The sequence below is a fragment of the Pseudochaenichthys georgianus genome, chromosome 17 (genome assembly GCF_902827115.2).
Source record: "Pseudochaenichthys georgianus chromosome 17, fPseGeo1.2, whole genome shotgun sequence".
Classification (NCBI taxonomy): domain Eukaryota; kingdom Metazoa; phylum Chordata; class Actinopteri; order Perciformes; family Channichthyidae; genus Pseudochaenichthys; species Pseudochaenichthys georgianus.
In genome coordinates, this window is record NC_047519.1 from 9,921,365 (window position 1) to 9,942,527 (window position 21,163).

At 40.2% G+C, this 21,163-nt stretch overlaps 1 protein-coding gene across 2 annotated transcripts; it reads left to right on the top strand.

Annotated features, from left to right (window-relative positions):
* Positions 1-311: 311 nt before the first annotated feature.
* Positions 312-20,874, top strand: LOC117461812 (discoidin domain-containing receptor 2-like). Of its 2 annotated transcripts, XM_034103776.1 has the most exons (16): positions 312-417; positions 1,665-1,767; positions 2,632-2,869; positions 3,808-3,955; positions 5,224-5,326; positions 5,948-6,131; positions 7,816-8,056; positions 9,691-9,756; positions 10,613-10,749; positions 11,560-11,770; positions 15,035-15,252; positions 16,189-16,316; positions 17,025-17,243; positions 18,076-18,310; positions 19,372-19,521; positions 20,171-20,874. In XM_034103776.1, the coding sequence occupies exons 1-16, from the start codon at positions 333-335 to the stop codon at positions 20,303-20,305; spliced, it is 2,601 nt and encodes an 866-aa protein (XP_033959667.1). In that variant the 5' UTR covers positions 312-332; the 3' UTR covers positions 20,306-20,874. The 2 variants fall into 2 exon arrangements, with proteins under 2 accessions (XP_033959667.1, XP_033959666.1); XM_034103775.1 differs by lacking the exons at positions 312-417; positions 1,665-1,767; positions 2,632-2,869 and adding an exon at positions 2,923-2,982.
* The last annotated feature ends 289 nt before the right edge of the window (positions 20,875-21,163 follow it).

Here is a 21,163-nt window from a genome sequence, read left to right on the forward strand (position 1 = left end):
GCAAATGGAAGAACACCTGCCCGTATATAGCCTTTAGTGTTACCTATGCTAATAATAAACACTTGACCACGCCTCCAAATGATTTGTTGGCACATCTGGGTCAAACCAGATTAGGAAGGTTAAGAATGTTTTAGGTGCATCTGAATTTATCTTTTCTTATTTTTTCTCGAAACAAAAATCTAGAAGACATTTAAGAGAAGCTATTAATAGCACAGGATTTCTGCTGCGATTCCAATGACGTGATATACCAAAACCTAAATATTGTCTTATGTTGAATTTCATTGATGTTTATAGTTGTATACAACTTTCAGGTGTGCAGTTCCTGAGACGAAATGAAGGTCATGAAGGTTGAACAGATCTCTCATCATGTCGTCTTTATCCTGCTGGCTGCCGCTGTGCAATGTCAAGTCAACCCAGGTATAGTAGAAATGTTTACTCTACATCCACGTTATCGGGGTTAAAGTCTGCTAAAAAGGACATGTTGAGTTTATTTGCCTTACAATACATTTGTAATGTGGGATTGAAGCAATCAGTGTTAAAATATATATCGCTCAAAGACCCTCCTCATATTTCTGAGGGATAAGAATGTTGACTAGTCGGCCATTTTTAGGTGGGTGGGCTTAGAATGCAAGAATGTAGTGTGTGTGTGTGTGCGTGCATGCGCGCGTGCGTGTGTGTGTGTGTGTGTGTGTGTGTGTGTGTGTGTGTGTGTGTGTGTGTGTGTGTGTGTGTGTGTGTGTGTGTGTGTGTGTGTGTGTGTGTGTGTGTGTGTGTGTGTGTGTGTGTGTGTGTGTGTGTGTGTGTGTGTGTGTGTGTGTGTGTGTGTGTGTGTGTGTGTGTGGGTGGGTGGGTGGGTGGGTGTGTGGTTTACCTAATGGTCAGACAGCAAATATGGTCAGAACAGGCAGACCTTTCACAAGCAGGGGGCATTCATGGAAAAATAAAGTAAGAGAAATTGTAGGTCACACACACACACACACACACACACACACACACACACACACACACACACACACACACACACACACACACACACACACACACACACACACACCTTGACTCTCTTTCTCAAACGCACACACATGCACTCATTGGACTTTCCCACTTTGAATATGTTTACAGTAAAAGGCGTATTTGTTCTCCCACTCTCCTCTAAAGTCAGGCGTCAGTGCGGGAAGATGACTAAAACACAGCCGAGTGTTAATAAGCAGGTAGAGATGGAAAGAATAAACAGTCACACTCTGGTAGATGCAATACGCAGATGTACGCTACAGTCACTAAATCATCTTAACCCTTTAATGTAGCATCAGTTCATGCCACAATTACTTTTAATGTGTAAATGCTAATGCCCAGCAGATGCAAATGCTTGTAAACCCCAACATAGCGCTCACACGGCGCGGTAAAGATTATGAAAAAGGATGAAAAGTTAGCTCAGAGGCCACTCCCGTCTCATTCTGCTGAGACTGGCACCTACAGTGATGCCTCTGTGTGGCTTGAGAGGCCTTACAGGGCTGCAGAGAGTGGAGGAGGGGGGTGTCCAATTTACACTCCTCATGTTCTGCAAATACACCGAATTAAATAATGATGCTACAGGTCTCACACCCACACACATATATTGATGTTGTGGGCAGAGTGTGTATCAGCGATGCTTTTTGTGTTTGCAGAAATGTGTCGATATCCCCTCGGTATGACCGGCGGACAGATTCAGGACGAGGACATCTCTGCGTCCAGCCATTGGTCGGAGTCCACCGCTGCCAGATTCGGCAGGCACGTTCTATTCTTAAAGCTTGATTTCCTTTGCTGTGGGCAATGCTTTGTTAATCATTACATTGTGTTTGTATGGCTCCTTCCATACAGGTGAGTGCTGTTTCAAGAGCTCTCACCGATGACTGAGAAGCCAAAGGATACGTCAAACGAGACAATAGATTCAAAAGAAATGTTATGAATTACAATAAAGGATATAATAGTGTGAATGGTTGTAAAGCACTGTGAAATCAAAACAATATTGATGAATAACAATCAAATACAATAAGGTTGAATAAATGATGTGGAATTAAATGTGTACTTTCATAAAAATAATAACTTCAACTCTAATAACAATAATTATTTAAACAATTATCAAATACATAAGATAGCTAACTAGCTAATTAGCTAGTTAGCTAGCTAATTAGCTAGTTAGCTAGCTTGTGTATTTTTTCTATAATATTTGTACAATCATTTAAGTTTTAAGATCCTTTAAGCAAATCTCTTATGCAAAGTTCACAACACAATCTCACCTCGAGGTCCATTAAGAAGCTTTTAATCATATCTTCTTTAGTTTACAGCAGATTGATTTAGCTTACAAACAGTCATTTAACGAACCCTACGATTGTTGGCTCAACAGCTGTTTCTAAGGTCAAATGTAGCTCTGCCTCATGTGAACATGTAATGAACTGGCACCATTTTTGAATAATTATAGTGTTTACACAACCTGCTGTTGTCCTGCAGCAAAAAAAGATCATGTTAGTATTTATGCATGGCAGATACATTTAATCATTTCCTTCTTCCTCCTGCAACATAACTTTCTCTTTTTTATCTTCCTCTATCATTTAATGCGTGTGCCCTTCTGTCTTATTTCCCACCCCTCTTTAGAGTTGATTTAGATAACGGAGACGGGGACGGGGCCTGGTGTCCTGACATCATGTCAGAGCCGGACGGCCTCACAGAGTACCTCCAGGTGGACCTGCGTTCGCTGCACTTCATCACGCTGGTGGGCACCCAAGGTCGCCACGCCGACGGCATGGGTAATGAGTTCGCCCAGAGATACAGGATCAAGTACAGCCGCGACGGCAGCAACTGGGTTGGCTGGCATGACAGGAAGGGGAGGCAGGTGAGCATGTGCAGACACCACTGTCTGTCAGTGTTTCTCATTCAAGACACGCTTATATCATTTCATTCAGCACATTAGGAGGGCCTGAGAGACTGCTGGCATTGTTTATGACGGTATGTGACATTTTAAATAGAGCTAATATGAATCTGTAATATTGTATAAATAATCATGGACTCATCTTGTATCTTAATTAAACCTTGACAAACATGTTTATCTAAATGCCAGTTATAGAAGTGTAGGCAATGGTGAAATGACCAGTGTGCTTGAGTTAAAGGTATATGTAGCATTTCTCCACAATAAAAGTCAAAACAACTTTAAATATGTTACATATTTTGTTGGGTTGTAAACGCACTTATATTATAGCCCATAGTCATTTTAATCAAGGTCAACTGCAGAATCTGTCCTAAATTTGACTTTTAATAGATAAAGTAACATGTTGTTCATTTTTATATATTTTAACCGGATAGATTAATTTACCCAACAATATATCAAATAGTTAAAAATGTGCCCCAGCTCAATCAGCTTTAACAAAATTAAATAAAATGAATAAATGAGAGTAAAAGAGGTGCGATGTTTCTGAAAAACACTTTAAAGTACATTTTTTTCTATTAGTACTTTTCCATGAGGTGATTTAACATGTAATTGAGTACTATACATATATATAATATATATATAGAAAATAAAGGATCTGATCTGAATACTCCCTTTGTCACTGGTGAGAGATGAAAAGCAGATAACGTCTTTATTGTAGCAGAAGAGTTCATGGGAATATGAAGAAATTAAGAGACAGAGGAAATACCCAAAGCGCTGGCATGAGATAAAGGAAACACATTTCTTTACTGATTTGTTAAGGTTTCACAAACAATTGGAAAATAGAGTACTTTATATGCTGAATGTGTTCTCTCAGTCTCTCATATGTGTGCAATCTGCGTCTACAGGTCATCGAGGGGAACAGGAATGCGTACGACGTGGTGCTGAAGGACCTGGAGCCGCCCATCATAGCGCGTTACGTCCGCTTCATGCCTGTGACTGACCACTCCATGATAGTGTGCATGAGAGTGGAGCTGTACGGCTGCCAATGGCTGGGTTAGTCATCATGTCCATTATACACAGTGTGAAAACATCACCTCGTCAAGGGTCAGCAACCGTTACTATTAAAACAGCAAATCAACATACATGTCTAGAGCAGTTAAACACAATGATAAAAGGAGGCTATTATTCCTAATGCACGTAACAAGGTGCAGGAAACTGAATAGAGGTCTCAGCAGATATGGCGAGAAGCTGTCTTTAAGCAAATGCTACTGTATGTGCCTTTTAATGAAATGTCTTTCAATATTTATTTGTATTTTTTTGTCATTTTCTATTTTATTGCTGAAAATCAGGATACAGGTTGGCTTGGAAAGCAAACAAATATGGCCATGCACAAAGAATCTATTTTCTTTCAAGCCTTGTTTTAGAATGACACAAACATAGCTAGCTTATCAAGGCAAACTCCACTGCTATTAATATTTCAAATTAAAGGGTAACTGCTGGGTTATAGATGTACGTAGGCTATGATGCAAATGTTGGTCCCCTCACATGTTTAAACCCTTTTTTCTGTGTGTAAGCTACATATTTTAACAATTGGAGGATACAAGAATCACGTTATAAATAAAGGATTCATTCGAAAATAAATGTTTTTCAAAATAATTGTATTCATTTTAATGTGAATGATCTGTCAAATCCACAATCCAATGGATTATATCCTTCAGAGTGGTGCAGGAATGAGTCCTAAAACCCAACAATCAGTTAGCATTCGACCACTTCTTGTTCCCTCAAGATTTTTTTTAACGTGTATTTGGTTAGATTCCTCAAAAAGGATCTATGATAAACACAACCTTAAGACTTTTTCACGTTTTCTTCTACAACATAAAATACATCAGTTAATACCCCATTGGTGAATGTCAAAAGCTTGGCAACAGTGGTTGCAAACAAGTGGCTCAATGAGACAACTGAACGTCATCACGCCGCCCGTTAGCCGCCCGCTAGCCGCCCGTTAGCCACCCATTAGCCGCCCGCTAGCCGCCCGTTAGCTTAGCAGTGGTGATGTACAGCCGTTAGCTTTTAACTTCTGATGCTTTAAAATTCACAAAGTGGGGTTAATATGTAGAGATTAACTTGCAGAAGAAAACCTGTAAATATCTTACACGTTTTACCTTGTTTTCTGCAATATTCCAATGCAAAGATTCCATTGTTTTTTGTCGAGGTAGCCTTTGCTATGCTAACCTCTGTGTCGGCCTTCAGAAATATGTCATCACTACACCACTATAAGCATTCAGTGAATTCATATCTGACCTCTGACCTGCCCCCTGTAGATGGCCTGATGTCTTACACCATTCCAGAGGGACACCAAATGATCTACAGAGGCCTGGATGTCTACTTCAATGACTCTGTGTATGACGGAGCATCAGCTGAAAGGTCGGCCTTATTTTGGTCATCCACATCATTTTATCATCTGATATAGAGGTTTTTGATTTTTAAGGTTTTATTTATTCACACAATAAAACAAAGAAGCAGGACACATCAACAGAAGGAAAGAAGTTGTCCAGAAGAGATAAAAAACGTATTATAAGCAAAAACCACATTCTGATACCGGTAATCATTAAATATCCGAGTACTTCTGGTGCTGCTCGAGTAGCAGCCTGGTATCGCCGTTACTATTCAATGCCAAGTGTGTTTTTCCCTTTGTTTAAAGTACTTTTTGAACTACATGAGACAACAGTGTAAATACCTATCTTTAATTTATTTGTGAGCATGGATGGCACACTTGCTCTTTTTGTACTTTTACTTATTGGATTTGTAGTTATTTTAATTTGTTTTATCAACACAATGTTGAGTTATTTATATAATAAATGTTAGTTTTACTCTAATAATTGTATGTTGCCCTTTGCTGTAACACTGTAAATGTCCTGTAATGGGACGGACAAAAGGATTTCTGGTTCTGATTCATGAATTAAAGGATCTCTGGACTCCTCAATGAATAGAATTCTCAATCCTTGTGTTTTCACTCTTCATATTCTCCCCCTCTCTCTCTGGTAGGCTGACAAAGGGCCTGGGCCAGCTGACAGATGGCACCTGGGGACTAGATGATTTTCTGCACAGCCACATATACGGCATGTGGCCGGGGTATGACTACTTGGGCTGGAACAACAAGAGCCTCCCCAAAGGTTACGTGGAGATGATCTTTGAGTTCGACCGCGTCCGAAACTTCACTTCCATGAAGGTGAGGAGGAGTTGTTGTAGGGGACAGTAAACGGTTTCATAGTGAAAAAGTGGAATAACTTTAAAAAAATGCTGAGCCACTAACATTCTGTGCCGGGAAAGCACCCATCTCCTGTAGCTGCTGTAGATTTTATTGAGACATACAATTTATAAAATCATGTAAAATAGCCCTGCAGTATGAAAATGATATTTTCTGTTTAATTGGACTATTTATAATGCGTACGTGCTGTGGTAGAGATCAGATTTCATTGGCTACATGCAGAAACATTCTGATACATTTCTCTGATATTACCCCACCATTGCAAGGACAAATCAATCAATACAATTTAATTAAATATAACCCAATATCACAAACATTTGTCAAGGGCTTTACAACACCATACTACACCCTATAAGACCCATGCAGTGTGTGAAAAAACTCCTAACACAATTAACTGGAAAGAAAGGGGAGTGGATCTCAGTGAGATTTAAAAAGATAATACATTTGCAACATAGACAGCCCAAATGTTAGAATAGATAATGTGTATACATTAAAAAAGAAGATGGATCCAGGTGGATTTCAACAATATTCTCTTACCCAGCTGCTGAATGATGAATCCCATTTACATTACCTGCTATATGGAAATCGACTTATACCCAACGAAAGTTCATCATGTAGATTCTGGGGCTGGGGATCCAACCATCTGATTGGTAGACACCCATTAGCTCTTGAGCAACAACCACCACAATGGATCATAATGTGGAAAGGCAATGTGGCATGTAAAAAGTAAGTAAAGGGATAGGTGCAGTACGGTGGCCGGCAGGTGCAAACGCGCTACAACGGCCCAACACACATCCATTAGGAGAAACGCGCTGCAGCATCAGAAACGATAACAAATGTGCTAAAACACATACAAATTAAGAAACTTGACAACACATGCACAGCATTTGGAAAACATTCAACAAGCAAACAATTAATACACTGCAAGAAGCTCAAAACCCAATGGAAACGGGACACTACAAAATGGTGCTCAAAGCTGGGACCAAAGAGATTGTTGACATTTGGGGAACATAGAGTTAGCCAACTATCACTGGACACTTTTATCTGCTTATTTTAACAATGTTATCCAATACTCCATAAGATATTACTTGGTAAGAAAGCTTTCAGCAGATCTGCAATAATATGAGACTTACAGAAAATGCTGCGCCAAGTTGGTGAATAATGTCCGATCTGCATTACCGCTAATTGATTACACTTACACATTCAAATATACATCTGTGTCACTAATATAGCTTAGCTGAAAATACAGAAACACAAGCTCATCACTGCAGCATGGCTTCATACTGTCGTCTAGGTCTAACAACTTCAACCTTTTACATATTATAGTTGGCATTGCACATGAACATACAGTATCAGAAAAGTACAGGTTAATGAAATAAAACAAATTACAAAAGCGCTTTAAAGTCCTCAAGTCTTGTTGAATATGAAAATATGTCCTATGTATAAAGTCTAAGGTTTGAATGTTGTACTAATCAAATGATGTCATAACCTCATGATTGTGACCAATTCTTGATGTTTAACAATTGGTAGAGCAACAAATAGCTAATTCCCTTGTAAGTTTTATCATCATAATATTTGCAGGATACATCTCTTAGTACACTGATCTTGCTTGGTTTAAACTACATATCCCACCTCCACCCCCCAGGTCCACTGTAATAACATGTTCAGCCGAGGGGTGAGGATGTTCCGTCAGGCCACCTGCTACTTCCGCTCGGGACCGGACTGGGAGTCTGACCCGGTGACCTTCAGGCCCGAGTTGGACCGCAAAAGCCAAGGCGCCCGTTTCATCACTGTTCCCCTCGGCGACCGCACAGCCAGCGCCATCAAATGTCGTTTCCACTTCAGCGACGGGTGGATGCTGTTGAGTGAGGTGGCCTTCCAGTCAGGTGAGATGGGAAGTCCTCTGAGTATAATATCAGTAATATCTATATTTACACATTCAAATGTCTTTGTTGTAATGTAAGCTTATTCCAAAGGCTTCCAATTGTATTTAAACTCAATATATTGGTCTGTTGTGTCAGCGCTGTCAACTTTTTAACCCGTTTTAAGTCAATGTTTCGATAGAATTACTACGGAGCCCCCTAGGGTACATGGAGAAGAAAAAAAAATGTATTTGAACAAAAGAAAAAAATATATGTTTTGCGAGATATCGCAAAACCTTTGCGAGATCTCGCAAAACCCCGTTGCAGTTTGTAGACGGTCCCTAAGCACTCCTCTCCCTCCTCAAACAGCAGATTGTGACTAATTCTTGATGTTTAGCTCGGATGACGGCGCGTATCGAACTGTTCTGATAACAACGACTCTGTAGCTCGTTGTCTATCTTGCTATGATTGTAAAGTCATGTTGTTTGTATTTTTACAACGTTATGTTCATGAGTTATTGATCCGCGAAATTCGAATCTGTCAATAACTCAGCTCAGAGGGACGTGCATGTCCCCTCGCTCTGAGTATTCTCTTGAGGTGTCTTCACTTATGTGAAACCCTTTATATATACAGTATATGTGTGAAACCTGTGCCTATTGCCAAGCACTGATGTTATATCTTTATATTTAAGGCCAAGCTCAAAGTAAAATCGATGAACCGCTCCATTGTTGTGGTTTCTGTGCTGCCGTTGCAGCCGAACTGACCAGGAAGTACATTGAGCTAAATGAAAAGTATTGCGAGATCTCGCAAAAGTATTGCGAGATCCCGCAAAGGTTTTGCGATATCACGCAAAACATTTTTTTTTTGTCAAATACATTTTTTTTTATTCTCCATGTCCCCTAGGGGCTCCGTAGAATTACACATGTTGGTTGTTTTTAACTTAAAACAAACTTAGTCTGTTTGTTTTAGACGGAAGGAGACCTCTGGGGTTTATTCGGCTCTTGGTTAAAATCTCCTGGTACTGTACATCTTACACGTTCAGAGGAAAAGCTGGACAAACATTAGTGGTAATCTTGTTCTCAGCCCATGGGACATCCCTTATATGCAGAGCAGCATCGGAGAAACAAAAATGTGTATTTGAAACTGCTGTTTATATTACTTTTGTCATTTTTAATCAGCAAATCTGTTTGTTTTGGAGAGGAAGAGACCTCTGGGGATAATTCAGCTCTTAAAATCTCATGCACATCTCTATCTTACTATATCTTATTAGACAAAAAGCTGAACAAACATTAGAGACAGCTTGTCTCGCAGCCCATGGGACATCCTTTATATGCAGAGCAGGATTGATTTTTATGTGCAACTGCTTTTTTCATTATTTCCCCCGGAGTCGGTCTGTTTGTTTTTGAAAGCAGGAGATCTCTGGGGGTAATTCGGCTTATGGTAAAAACCTCCTAAATGGTAAACAATGAAGAAATCCTAAACTGAAGCTGACTTCCATGACAGCATTGGACACAACAAAGCCTTATATTTTGTTATTGTTTGGATTGAGAGACCCCAAGTGGCCCAATATGACATGTTGTGCTTTTACATGGCAGCATGTCTACTGCACCATTCCTCTTGTCTAACCATGCTTCCCCTTCTCTTTCTTTCTCTCTCAGGCTCTGCCGTGTACAACACATCTCTGACTCCTCGCAAACATGGACGTCCCACAAACCTACTGCCAGGTCAGAAACTAAGCCCTTTAGGATTTGTTTTCCTTTAAGTAAAAGTTGTAATTTTGGTGAAGTGACTTTCAGGCAGGGGAGAGAAATGTTGGCCGGAGGGAGTGGCTGGTTTGATATACGGATGATAGAAAGTGATGTAATGGTAAACAAAACACAGGTCCAGTATAATCTTCAGTCACCTACAAATATAATTTAAAAAAACTATAAATGTAGAATAAAGTCAAGCTGGGATTGGTGTCATACATAATGCTATAAAAGAAAGTGATTTATTTCAGTCTAAAAGTGTGGGTTAGTTTCCAAGTTGAACTAAAATGTTCTCTGGTCAAACAGTGCCCCCTGCTGATAGTATCTGAAATTGTCTTTTTTTGCCAGTCATTATTATTTTTTCACATTAAAAGACAAATAATAAAACAGAAAACAAATGTAACAACAGTGCTAAAATAAATGATTGAATACAAAATACACTGACTGACAAAACATTTATAAAAAAGAAGATATACTCATAATGGTAAGGTAATACTAATATTGAATTAAATAAATGTAAAAAAAAATACATATAAATAAAATAATAATAATAATAATAATAAATGAAAGGTTATTTTTCCTCGCTGTTCAATGCTTCAGACATATCCTTATTTTCCATAAAATCCATAGAAGGCTCCCAGATCAAATTAAAGTCTTCCCATATCTAAGTAATTCTTTTTTAAGAGAGGCAGAAAGACATCTGACGGAAATAGATGTCACTTCTCTTTCTGTATCTTCAACGAAACATAAAGCAGATTATGCAATGATAATGTAATTTGTGTTGGATGTACTCTTAATAAGATGAAATAACTCAACCTCCTCTGGCTGTTAGGAGAGGATCCGTTTCATAAAGTGGACGACAGCAACACCAGGATCCTGATTGGCTGCCTGGTAGCTATTATAGCAATCTTATTGGCTATCATCGTCATCATCCTGTGGAGGCAGGTCTGGCAAAAGATGCTTGAGAAGGTGAGGAGTATTTGACGTATTCATTCCATTCGTTTGAGACCAAACAGATCAATAAGAGGTCTAGGTTGTATTTGTATTGGTTTTATAAGACAGCTGTATGAGCTGGAATTGACTGCAGTCACATGGAAGTCGATTTCAAGCAGGCGGACAATGCCATCAGCAGCCTATGGTGTATTGGCATTAAATAACCTTTTGCAGAGTCTTACAGTAGGTGGCGATGTGGAGACAAAATATATTTCTGTATTTATGCATTACACTCTGCCATCCCATACTTTAAATTATGGATTCGACACAAATTCCCAAACAATATATCAACAATATGTCTATATATATATTTCTTTATTTGCAGGTTGAATTGTTGTTATTGTCTACCTCACTAGCTTTGGTTCTTGCACACATAGTTCTGCTAAAAAATATATTGTTATTACAATTTGGGGAAATTTGGGTCATTCAAAGTGATTTAAATTGCTGGAAATTGGATTTATTTTATACTATTATCAAATGTACGTGATATTAGTAAATAGACTAGGTTCTGCTGTTTGCATTATGTCTTCGCTCCTGCCTCAAGAAATCACATGTGGGCATTGAAAAGTTGAAAGACATGGGTTCAGCAGCAGAAAACAAGAGAGAAAGCAAACGTTAGCAATGCAATGTTGTGCTTAAAAAGTCCTTGATTATGATGCTTTAAAAAGGTTAGGAACCCTTTTAGTTACAATAAATGCTTATCTCCAAGAATGTCCTCTTTTTTGAACAAGTCGGACATCCAATACCGATTTCCCATTACAACAAACCTCCACTTTATCTCCACAGGCCTCCCGTCGCCTGCTGGACCATGAACTCACCGCTCGTCTGGCGGTGCAGACACAGGCGTTCTCCTCCCTCCACTCCTCTCTGACCAGCGATAGCGGCTCCACCTCCAACTCCACCTACGAGAGCATCTTCCCCCTCTGCTCCGACTACCAGGAGCCTTCCCGCCTCATCCGGAAACTCCCCGAGTTCGCTCAGTCCACGGAACACCTCGGTAAGATTGAGAGCACAATGCGTAAATAGGGGAAGACTGGGGAGGATTGCAACACCTTTTAGATTTCTCTCTGTTACTCAGAAAATATTTGAGCTAACTGAGTCATTGTTTTATATATCAAACGTACATATCTCTTGTAGTTAGCCATACCGTTTAAAGATTATTCCATATATCGTTCACAATATATTTGAATGGAAAGAAGTCAGATCTGGCAACTGACCCCAACCCTGGGACAGTTGCAATACACAGCACGGATGGTGTCAACACTTTTAGCATTTTTCTCCATTACTCAGATTCTAATATGTCTAGACCAACCAAATGTTTATATATTAAATTATTTACATATAGTTACTGATACCAGTTAAAGATGACATACTGTATCATTCACAATTTATATTTGAAAAGAAGAAAAAGGCAGATGTTGCAAGTGAGCCCAAATCTGGGACAGTTGCAACACACATCAGGGTTGGTTGCAACACTTTTTGCTTTCTTTTTTTCATATATCAAACATATGTCGGCAAATAACCAATCCTATTTTCAGATGACATATCGTCCATAATATACATTTGAAAGAAAATATGTTACGTCCCCAGCTCGCTTAGGGTAAAAGGGAAGCAACACGAAACCAGGTGTTCTTGGTAAGAGGTTGATTCACAATAACGCTACACAAAACGAAGGTCACAGATTATCACAGTCATAGCACACTATGGGCACTTAAGGCTAAAATAGTGAGGCGTCTCGCACAAGTTTGACGCCGTCACAAATCACAGAATACACACAAAACACACTTAAGCACACATCCTAACTAACCACTGTAGCAGAACTAGCACAGAGCTACACAGAGCTACACAGAGCTACACAGAGCTACACAGAGCTACACAGAGCTACACAGAGCGTAAGGAGAGCACCGAGAGCCGTCTGACACCGATTCAGACCTCTCCTGTCTAACTGAGATGCACACACTCTTGTAAGAGTCCCCGGAAGGTGTGGGCAGGGATTGTTGAGTCGGCCCGACCTGCTCCAATCCAGATCTTCGGTCACGCCTACCGGAGGAGGGACAGGAAACTGGCATCCAATGGCGTCCGGGCAACGGCACATCTCATATACATATAACATACACAGCTGAAAACAATCCCAGACAGGTTAACGAGCAGACAGCAGCAGCCGTGACACCCCCCCCCCCCCTTAAGACACAAACTCACAGTTTTGTTAACCATGCCTACTACTAAACCTACCTAATAATTCTGAAGGACTAAAAGACTCGAAGGAAATCTCTACACACAATACACATAACGACCAGGGTCGTAACACCCCCTCAACTAAAAATCAAACATTTCCCCCTAAAAAAAATGTTTGACCTCTCAAGGACTAACGGACTCTGAAGGACTCATAAGGACTCATAAGGACTCTTAAGGACTAACGGACTCTGAAGGACTCTTAAGGACTCTTAAGGACTAACGGACTCTTAAGGACTAACAAACTCATAAGGACTAACGGACTCTGAAGGACTAACGGACTCTGAAGGACTAACAAACTCATAAGGACTCATAAGGACTCTGAAGGACTAACGGACTCTGAAGGACTCATAAGGACTCATAAGGACTCTTAAGGACTAACGGACTCTGAAGGACTCATAAGGACTCTTAAGGACTAACGGACTCTTAAGGACTAACAAACTCATAAGGACTAACGGACTCTGAAGGACTAACGGACTCTGAAGGACTAACAAACTCATAAGGACTCATAAGGACTCTGAAGGACTAACGGACTCTGAAGGACTAACGGACTCTGAAGGACTAACAAACTCATAAGGACTCTGAAGGACTAACGGACTCTGAAGGACTAACAAACTCATAAGGACTCATAAGGACTCTGAAGGACTAACGGACTCTGAAGGACTATAACGGACTCATAAGGACTCTTAAGGACTAACGGACTCTGAAGGACTCTTAAGGACTAACAAACTCATAAGGACTCTAAGGACTAACGGACTCTGAAGGACTAACAGACTCATAAGGACTCAAAATGTGCCTGACTGCGGCTGCTCTTTGCGTTTCAGCGACAAACAGTTGGCGATGACATGCCCAGGTTCACTCGACACCACAATACGATCCGGCAAACATTTCTTAAATTCTTCTAACAGAAGCAATTCTCGCAGAGAAGCAAAATAATTCGCTTTACATGTTGTGACCCATTTATCGGACATGCTTCCCTTTTCCCTGCCGAACTCCACATATGTTTGTCAGTCTCACGGAATACCGGAACCAAAGAAGTATTTCTGCTAATATCAAAGCCAACAGAATTCAAGTTAGTGGAACTGGGTGTCATACCTGCAGGTGGAGCTGGTGCGTGTGTCTGCGCATCCGGCGTCCTTATTTCCAGCTGAAACTGTAGCTGTGCCGGCCCGGCCCGCTCCTTAGCCTCTAGCTCAAGACGTGCTATGCGGTCTTTAATCCTGACCACATCTTGAGAGCCATCACTTGCCGTGGATAGTGCATCGAATCGAGGAAGAGGACTCGGCGTCTCCCGCTGTGTACCTTCCTCATCCTGCCCTCCCGACGCGCCGGCAGACAGGGATTCCCCGTCAAGCTCCTGTGTGAACTCTATATGGGCCATGGTACCTCAGACACAGCCAGCTTTGATTCGCCGGACAACTTAAGGACACCCCGTTCCACCAACCGATCTATGACCTGAGCCTTAAGCTCATCTTTTACCACATTCGTCTTTACCGTGAGACTAAAATGATCTGCGATCTGAAATAAATGGTCTTTTCGACACTTGTCTATTCCTTCAAGCGAAGGACATAATTCAACTGACTCTCAGCCAAATAACGCCATTCAACCTAAGCTTACAAATGTACCATCTGATTCGAATTTATCAAATTACCAACCTGATTAGAAATGACGAGCCCCCAAATATTGTTGCAACTGCCCACAACCCTGGGACAGTTGCATCATTTTTTTCCTTTCTCTCAGAGACTATTTAGTCTCGACCAAACAAATGTTTAAATACTTATTACCCATACCATTTAATGATAACATATTATCCAAAATACATATTTCAAAGGAAAAAGGTGAGTCAAATCAGGGCTGGTTGCAACACTTTTTGCATTTCTCTCCGTTACTACTACTACTAAAATAGTCTAGACTAGAGCAACCACATTTTGATATAACAGTCTTAAAGATGTTTGCTAATTACCTATACCATTTAAAGATGACATATCTGTGTGCTGTAGTGTGTGTGTTTGTGTGTGCACCTCATCAGGACCCAGCATCTCCCCCAGAGCTCTTGCATCCAGCGGGTTGGACGGAGCCCCCCACTATGCGGAGGCGGACATCATCAGCCTCCAGGAGTCTGCAGACTGCTACTCCATCACGGCCGTCAACATGAATCTCTTCTCTGGAACCGATTCCTCCATGAGAGAGTTCCCCCGACACAAGCTCGCCTTCAAGGAGAAACTGGGAGAGGGCCAGTTTGGAGAAGTAATGTTGTTGCTTTAATGTTTGTTGCCATTGATTTGGACGTTTAAAGATGTAAAGAATATTCCTCCTGAAGTTATGATGATGTATCTTTAAAGCTCTCATTTTAAAGATTGAGTGATAGTGTGGTAAAAGCATGAAAATAGAGTACTGCTGACAAGTGGCCAACGCTAAGTGGTATTAAACTCATGGAACTCACTTTCACCTACGAAACATCTCCAGACTCCGGCCCTCTCTCCCCGACCCCGTTGCAGAAACATTCATTCATACCTTCATCTCCTCTCGTCTGGACTACTGCAATGGAGTTCTGTTCGGGGTCACCAGCAAAGCCCTGGACAGGCTCCAGTACGTCCAGAACTCTGCAGCCAGGCTCCTCACCCACACTAAGCCCTGGCAACACATCACCCCTACCCTCCTCCACCTTCACTGGCTCCCGGTCAAGTCACGTATCCAGTACAAACTCCTCCTGCTAACCTACAAATCTCTCCACTCCCTAGCCCCTGCTTACATCTCTGACCTCCTTCAGCCCTACACCCCCTCTCGTCACCTGCGGTCCTCTGACAAAGGGCTGCTCTCCATCCAGCGCTCCAAGCTGAAAACATTTGGCAAGAGAGCCTTCAGTGTCGCAGCCCCCACCCTCTGGAATTCTCTGCCCTCTGCAATCAGGAATGCAGACACTCTGGACACCTTCAAAGAACACCTCAAACACCATCTGTTCACTCAGGCCTTTGGCCTCAACTAATATACAGTCACTTATTTCCTGCTATTGCTCTGTATGATTATTATTACCTTTTGTTTTGTTACTTCCCATTGTAAAGCGTCCTTGGGTTTCGTGAAAGGCGCTATATAAATTGAAATTATTATTATTATTATTATTATTATTATGGTTCTGAGTGGTGCCAAGTGGGTGATGGACTAACAAAGTGCTTTTTAAAACAGGTGCACTTGTGTGAGGCCGAGGGCATGCAGGACTTTCTGGATGAGGATTTGTCCATAGAGGGAACCAACGAGTCCCCTCTGCTGGTCGCTGTGAAAACACTGCGGGAAGATGCCAACAAGAATGCAAGGTAAAAGGCTCGTCTTTTTTGGTTCAATTAAAAATATACAAAGGGGCTCAGCACGTTCGTCTCCAGCTGGTTGTTATTTTTCAGTCACTGTTACGATTCACATTACTTCTACCTTCGATAGTATTGAAAGTACGGAACATATCAAAACAAACAGATCTACAGTGAGTGTTTCAACCTTAGGATGAACTTAGTAAACAACATTATGTGTCCAGTAGTGTGGAATATTTATATTTGGAGATTTGTTTGGGCAAGGGAAGGTCTTGTAACAACTTTTCCTTATGAATACAAAATTACATTTACATTTGCCATGAAAGAAAAATCACAAAAATGTTTGTGTGTGTCAACTATAGTTCTTAGAGAGACAGAACATTGGAATCGGCAGACATAAGAAAAAAAAATATATAGATATAAGGATGTGTAGGCCTTAAAGGTAAGGAACATATTTAAGAATATTAATAATGAATGTTAATTACCACAAACACAGTTAGATGTGTGGTATGTGTTCAATAACTTTCTTTTAAAATAAAAGAGAAAAAAAACATTTAGTGTGCCTTTTCTTTCCTTTTTTCCCCTTTCTCCCCTTGTGTCGAAATACATGTAAAGTATTGCATTTTGCACTAATGTCGTATCAGGTTTAAAATGATGTTATTGTGACAATCTCAGTCAATGAAGCCGTACATGACAATAGTTTGCCCCGCTGTGCTGCAGGAACGACTTCCTGAAGGAGATCCGGATCATGTCCCGCCTCAGGGATCCCAACATCGTGCGTCTGCTGGCGGTGTGTGTGGACACCGACCCGCTGTGTATGATCACAGAGTACATGGAGAACGGAGACCTGAACCAGTTCCTCTGCATGCTGCGACTGAAGGAGGCCGCTGGTGGAGACAAGGCAGAGCCGGAGGAAGAGGAGGGGGAGAGTATGGTCAGGTGGGCTCATACACTAACAATACATTATCATTTACTGTACACCTGACCTCTTGTTAGCAGAGAATTCTCAGCTTCACAGTGTCCTTATTTTCTCTTTTATTTTTAACTGAACTCTTTTAATACCCTTGATTCATAATTGCATTTAACTTGTATTTTTAAACTGCAAATATGTATCTATTTAGTCAACTAACAGGCAGGCTGTCATTGATGTGTTTTGCACCCCTGGCCGTTGTTTTGATATTCCGCTGATGTACAGTATACGCTGTGACGTAATAACTATTTTTCTTTCTTTTTTTTCGAGGGAAGGGGGGGGGGTCAGAGGGCCTAGGTATAAAAGTCACGGCTCGCCACTGTTATTGATGAATGATGAAAGGTTACTTCTTAATGTTCTAAAATAGTTGTGGCCCCTGTCAGTCACGGGCCCTTAGAATCGTCCTAACGTTTCACCCCCTTATGGCGCCCCTGCCAACTTGCACTGGTCCTTTTTTAATATCGGAAAATATCTTACAATATCTGTACACTATTAACAACTAAAACTGCTTCAGAACTTTTTATGCAGTATTAACAGTTATAAGTTTAGAAGCAATGTTAAAATAATAGTAATACAATATTCCTTTTTCTTTTAAAGCCCAACATTTATTTTCAGTGGATACCAACACAAACATAGCAAAAGAATGTCCCCATTTGAATGACCATGCAATTATGAATGTAGCCAAAATGTAAGCTTACAGTTGCAAAATATAGTTAAAGTTAAATTACATGCTACTCCCCAACATTGAACACTACTGTATGTTTACCATAACTGTGTTCTGTTTCTGTGTTGCCTCTGCAGCTACAGTAAACTCATCGCCATGGCTGTGCAGATTGCGTCCGGTATGAAGTACCTGTCCTCTCTCAACTTTGTGCACCGTGATCTGGCGACCCGTAACTGCCTGGTGGGGAAGAACTACACCATAAAGATCGCTGACTTTGGCATGAGCAGGAACCTGTACAGAGGGGACTACTACAGGATCCAGGGCCGCGCCGTGCTGCCCATCCGCTGGATGTCCTGGGAGAGCATCCTGCTGGTGAGCGCTGCACCTGAGGAAGAGAATAAAGCAGTCCTGTTGGTCCAGTTGGATTCTAAGACTTGTAAAATGGTTGTTCATTGGCTTTTACTATATACATCTTAAATTGGACTACAGTCAAACTACAGGACTCAAGGTATTGAATATAGAGCGTTGCAGCGAGGACGTATGTTTGTAGGCTGATCTGAAAGTTAGCATTGCAAGCGCTCAATCAGCACAAATCAATTGGATTTTTCCATTGAATTTTGCAGAAAATACTATATGTGGAAAACATGTTTATGATACTTAACATGTTTTTTTCAGCCGGGTAATACAACATATTAATATCACATTTATGATTTTTGAGGCGTAAATGCAATCGGCAGAAGTAAAAGCTACCGGTAGGCTATACACACACTAACACATGGTCGCATGGATCTGCAACACCATCGCTGAGCGAAAGGCTTCTTGTTAGCAGGTTTATTTGACAAATAGAATTTGGGAAATTCACAAGTGGGGTAATTACACATGTATTATCCACACATCGTCTTTATCTTGTGTTAACAACAGATCTTATTTTAGGGCATCTAACCTTATTCGCCAAAAAAGAGACAAATTACACAAGAACAAACTAAAAGATGAATTAAAAAATATCATTATTGTTTTTCTCCCCTCGTTTTAAACATTGCAACACAATCATTATGGTGAATCATTTTGGCAACAATAATTGTGTAGGGAAAATCTGATATTTTGGCAGCCTTACACTCAATTGAAAAATGCAATACATACAATGTTTATAGATCTTTTTTTACATTTTATTTCATCTTTAATTGGACATTTTACTTATAATTATTTATATTATATTTTACTTTTAATCTTTTAATATCACTTATTTTATTTCTGTCAGTTTGAACTAAAGGACAATCAAATATAAATAAAGGTAAACAAGGCTTCCCTGAGAACCCGAGTATAAATCCAGACATTGTGATTGCTCATTATATAGCAGCTGTGCTGTGATCATTATTACAAACCAGCTTCCACATGAAGACTATGCTCGTTGTTTTTGCTGTCTGTTCTCTCAGGGGAAGTTCACCATGGCCAGTGACGTGTGGGCCTACGGTGTGACTCTGTGGGAGATCCTAACTCTGTGTAAGAAGCAGCCATACTCCCAGCTCTCTGACGAGCAGGTCATCGAGAACACAGGAGAGTTCTTCAGGGACCAGGGCAAGCAGGTGAGCAGTTACACTTCCTCCACAGAACAATCTCTGATCGTCTCGGTTCTCTTTGTGCCGTGGTCCTGCCTGACGCCCACGATAATATTATTTGGCCGCAACTGGGATATTTTTGACTTTGTTTTTTATATGTGTTAACATTCATATTTTTGTCATTTGGATTATCTATGTGGTTTTCTTATAATATTTATTTGTATCTACACACGCAACACATAACTCACGCTTGTCAGTCCTGGGAGAGGGATCAAAGCACAAATACAATGTGATCACACTGAAATGCCCTACTGAATACGAAATAAATAAAAGAACAAAAGCATGGGCCTACAAAACAGTAAAGTTTCAATGAAATGTGCTCCTCTTACAAGAAACACAACACATCTTAATAAATCAGTTTTTATTTTTTAAATGTTATGTAACATTGTAATCCTGCTAGCAATCGTCATTCTTTTTTAATTAACAAGTAATCTGAATGTGTCTTTTTTTATGTAACTGTAAGAGAATACAGTTGTGTATCCTAAATCTTAATCCTGTTACATGTATTCCATTCCTCTCCAAGCCTGGTGAAATCTATAAATGATTGTTTTTTGTCACCCGTAATGTCCCCCATTAATCATGAATCCTACTGTCACATTATGTCTCGTGCTCCCAGGTGTACCTGCCGAAGCCTCTGTGTTGTCCGGACAGAGTTTACAATGATCTGATGCTGAGCTGCTGGAGGAGGAACGCCAAGCAGAGGCCGAGCTTCCAGGACATCCACACTCAGCTGATGGAGAGCATGGCGTAGCAAATGCAACACATCATCGCTCCGCCATGCTCTGTCCCTGCAGTCTGGATTTATTTGGAATGACTTTCGTCTCGTAAAAAGTTCATCAAATGTTGTCCATCTTTTTTTAAACTGGTTAGCCACAATGGCGCTGTAAATAACAAGATAAGAGAACAAGCAATTAACTTGAACAAAGCTTTATATTGTAGATATCATATATATTAGCACTATTCACTCCTTTGTGTATTTATTTTAATTCCTTTTGATTTTCTATTTATAGAGTACTCTACCGTAATCCTATAGATTTTATTTTTGATTCTTTTTCTAATCTAATTCTATTGCACATTTATTAGAAGATGTCAATACAGGTGGGATTTTGATGAATGTTTATATTTATGCTTTGTAATTTGAAGGTGAACAAATGACATTATAATTATGGTAATATTGTTTTTACTCCGCAGCTGTTCAGACATGTTTTATAAACATGTTAAAGACTTTTGCAGAAAGTGTATATTTCTTTGAATAGTAGCAAAGAGTAAACCAAAGTCAAACCAAAGAGTCTTGTAATAAAGAAAATAAATCTTTACTTATATGTGTATCAGTTTCCTTGTTGTTTTCATTACATACTTTAGTAGGCTATATTTACTGTTGTTCTTTACTAGTCTCAAGTATTGCCATTATGTGCTATTTCTACTTGGTTTAGTTACTAGTTACTTCACATTTAGATTATTCTTACAAAACTATAAACTATAAAGTAACTCATTATATATTATCACATTTAAAGGTCTCCTATTATACTGTTTTACATCAATATATTATATTCAGGTGATATGGGGGGGGGGGGGGGTTTACCTTGGTTGGTGATTTGTTAATGGTTAC

Bases quoted from the DNA above. Each gene is read 5' to 3' on its own strand.
- LOC117461812 (XM_034103776.1), top strand. From the start codon at position 333: ATGAAGGTCATGAAGGTTGAACAGATCTCTCATCATGTCGTCTTTATC. The intron at 3,956-5,223 runs GTTAGTCATCAT...TGCCCCCTGTAG, and splicing joins GTACGGCTGCCAATGGCTGG to ATGGCCTGATGTCTTACACC. The intron at 17,244-18,075 runs GTGGGCTCATAC...TTGCCTCTGCAG, and splicing joins GAGGGGGAGAGTATGGTCAG to CTACAGTAAACTCATCGCCA.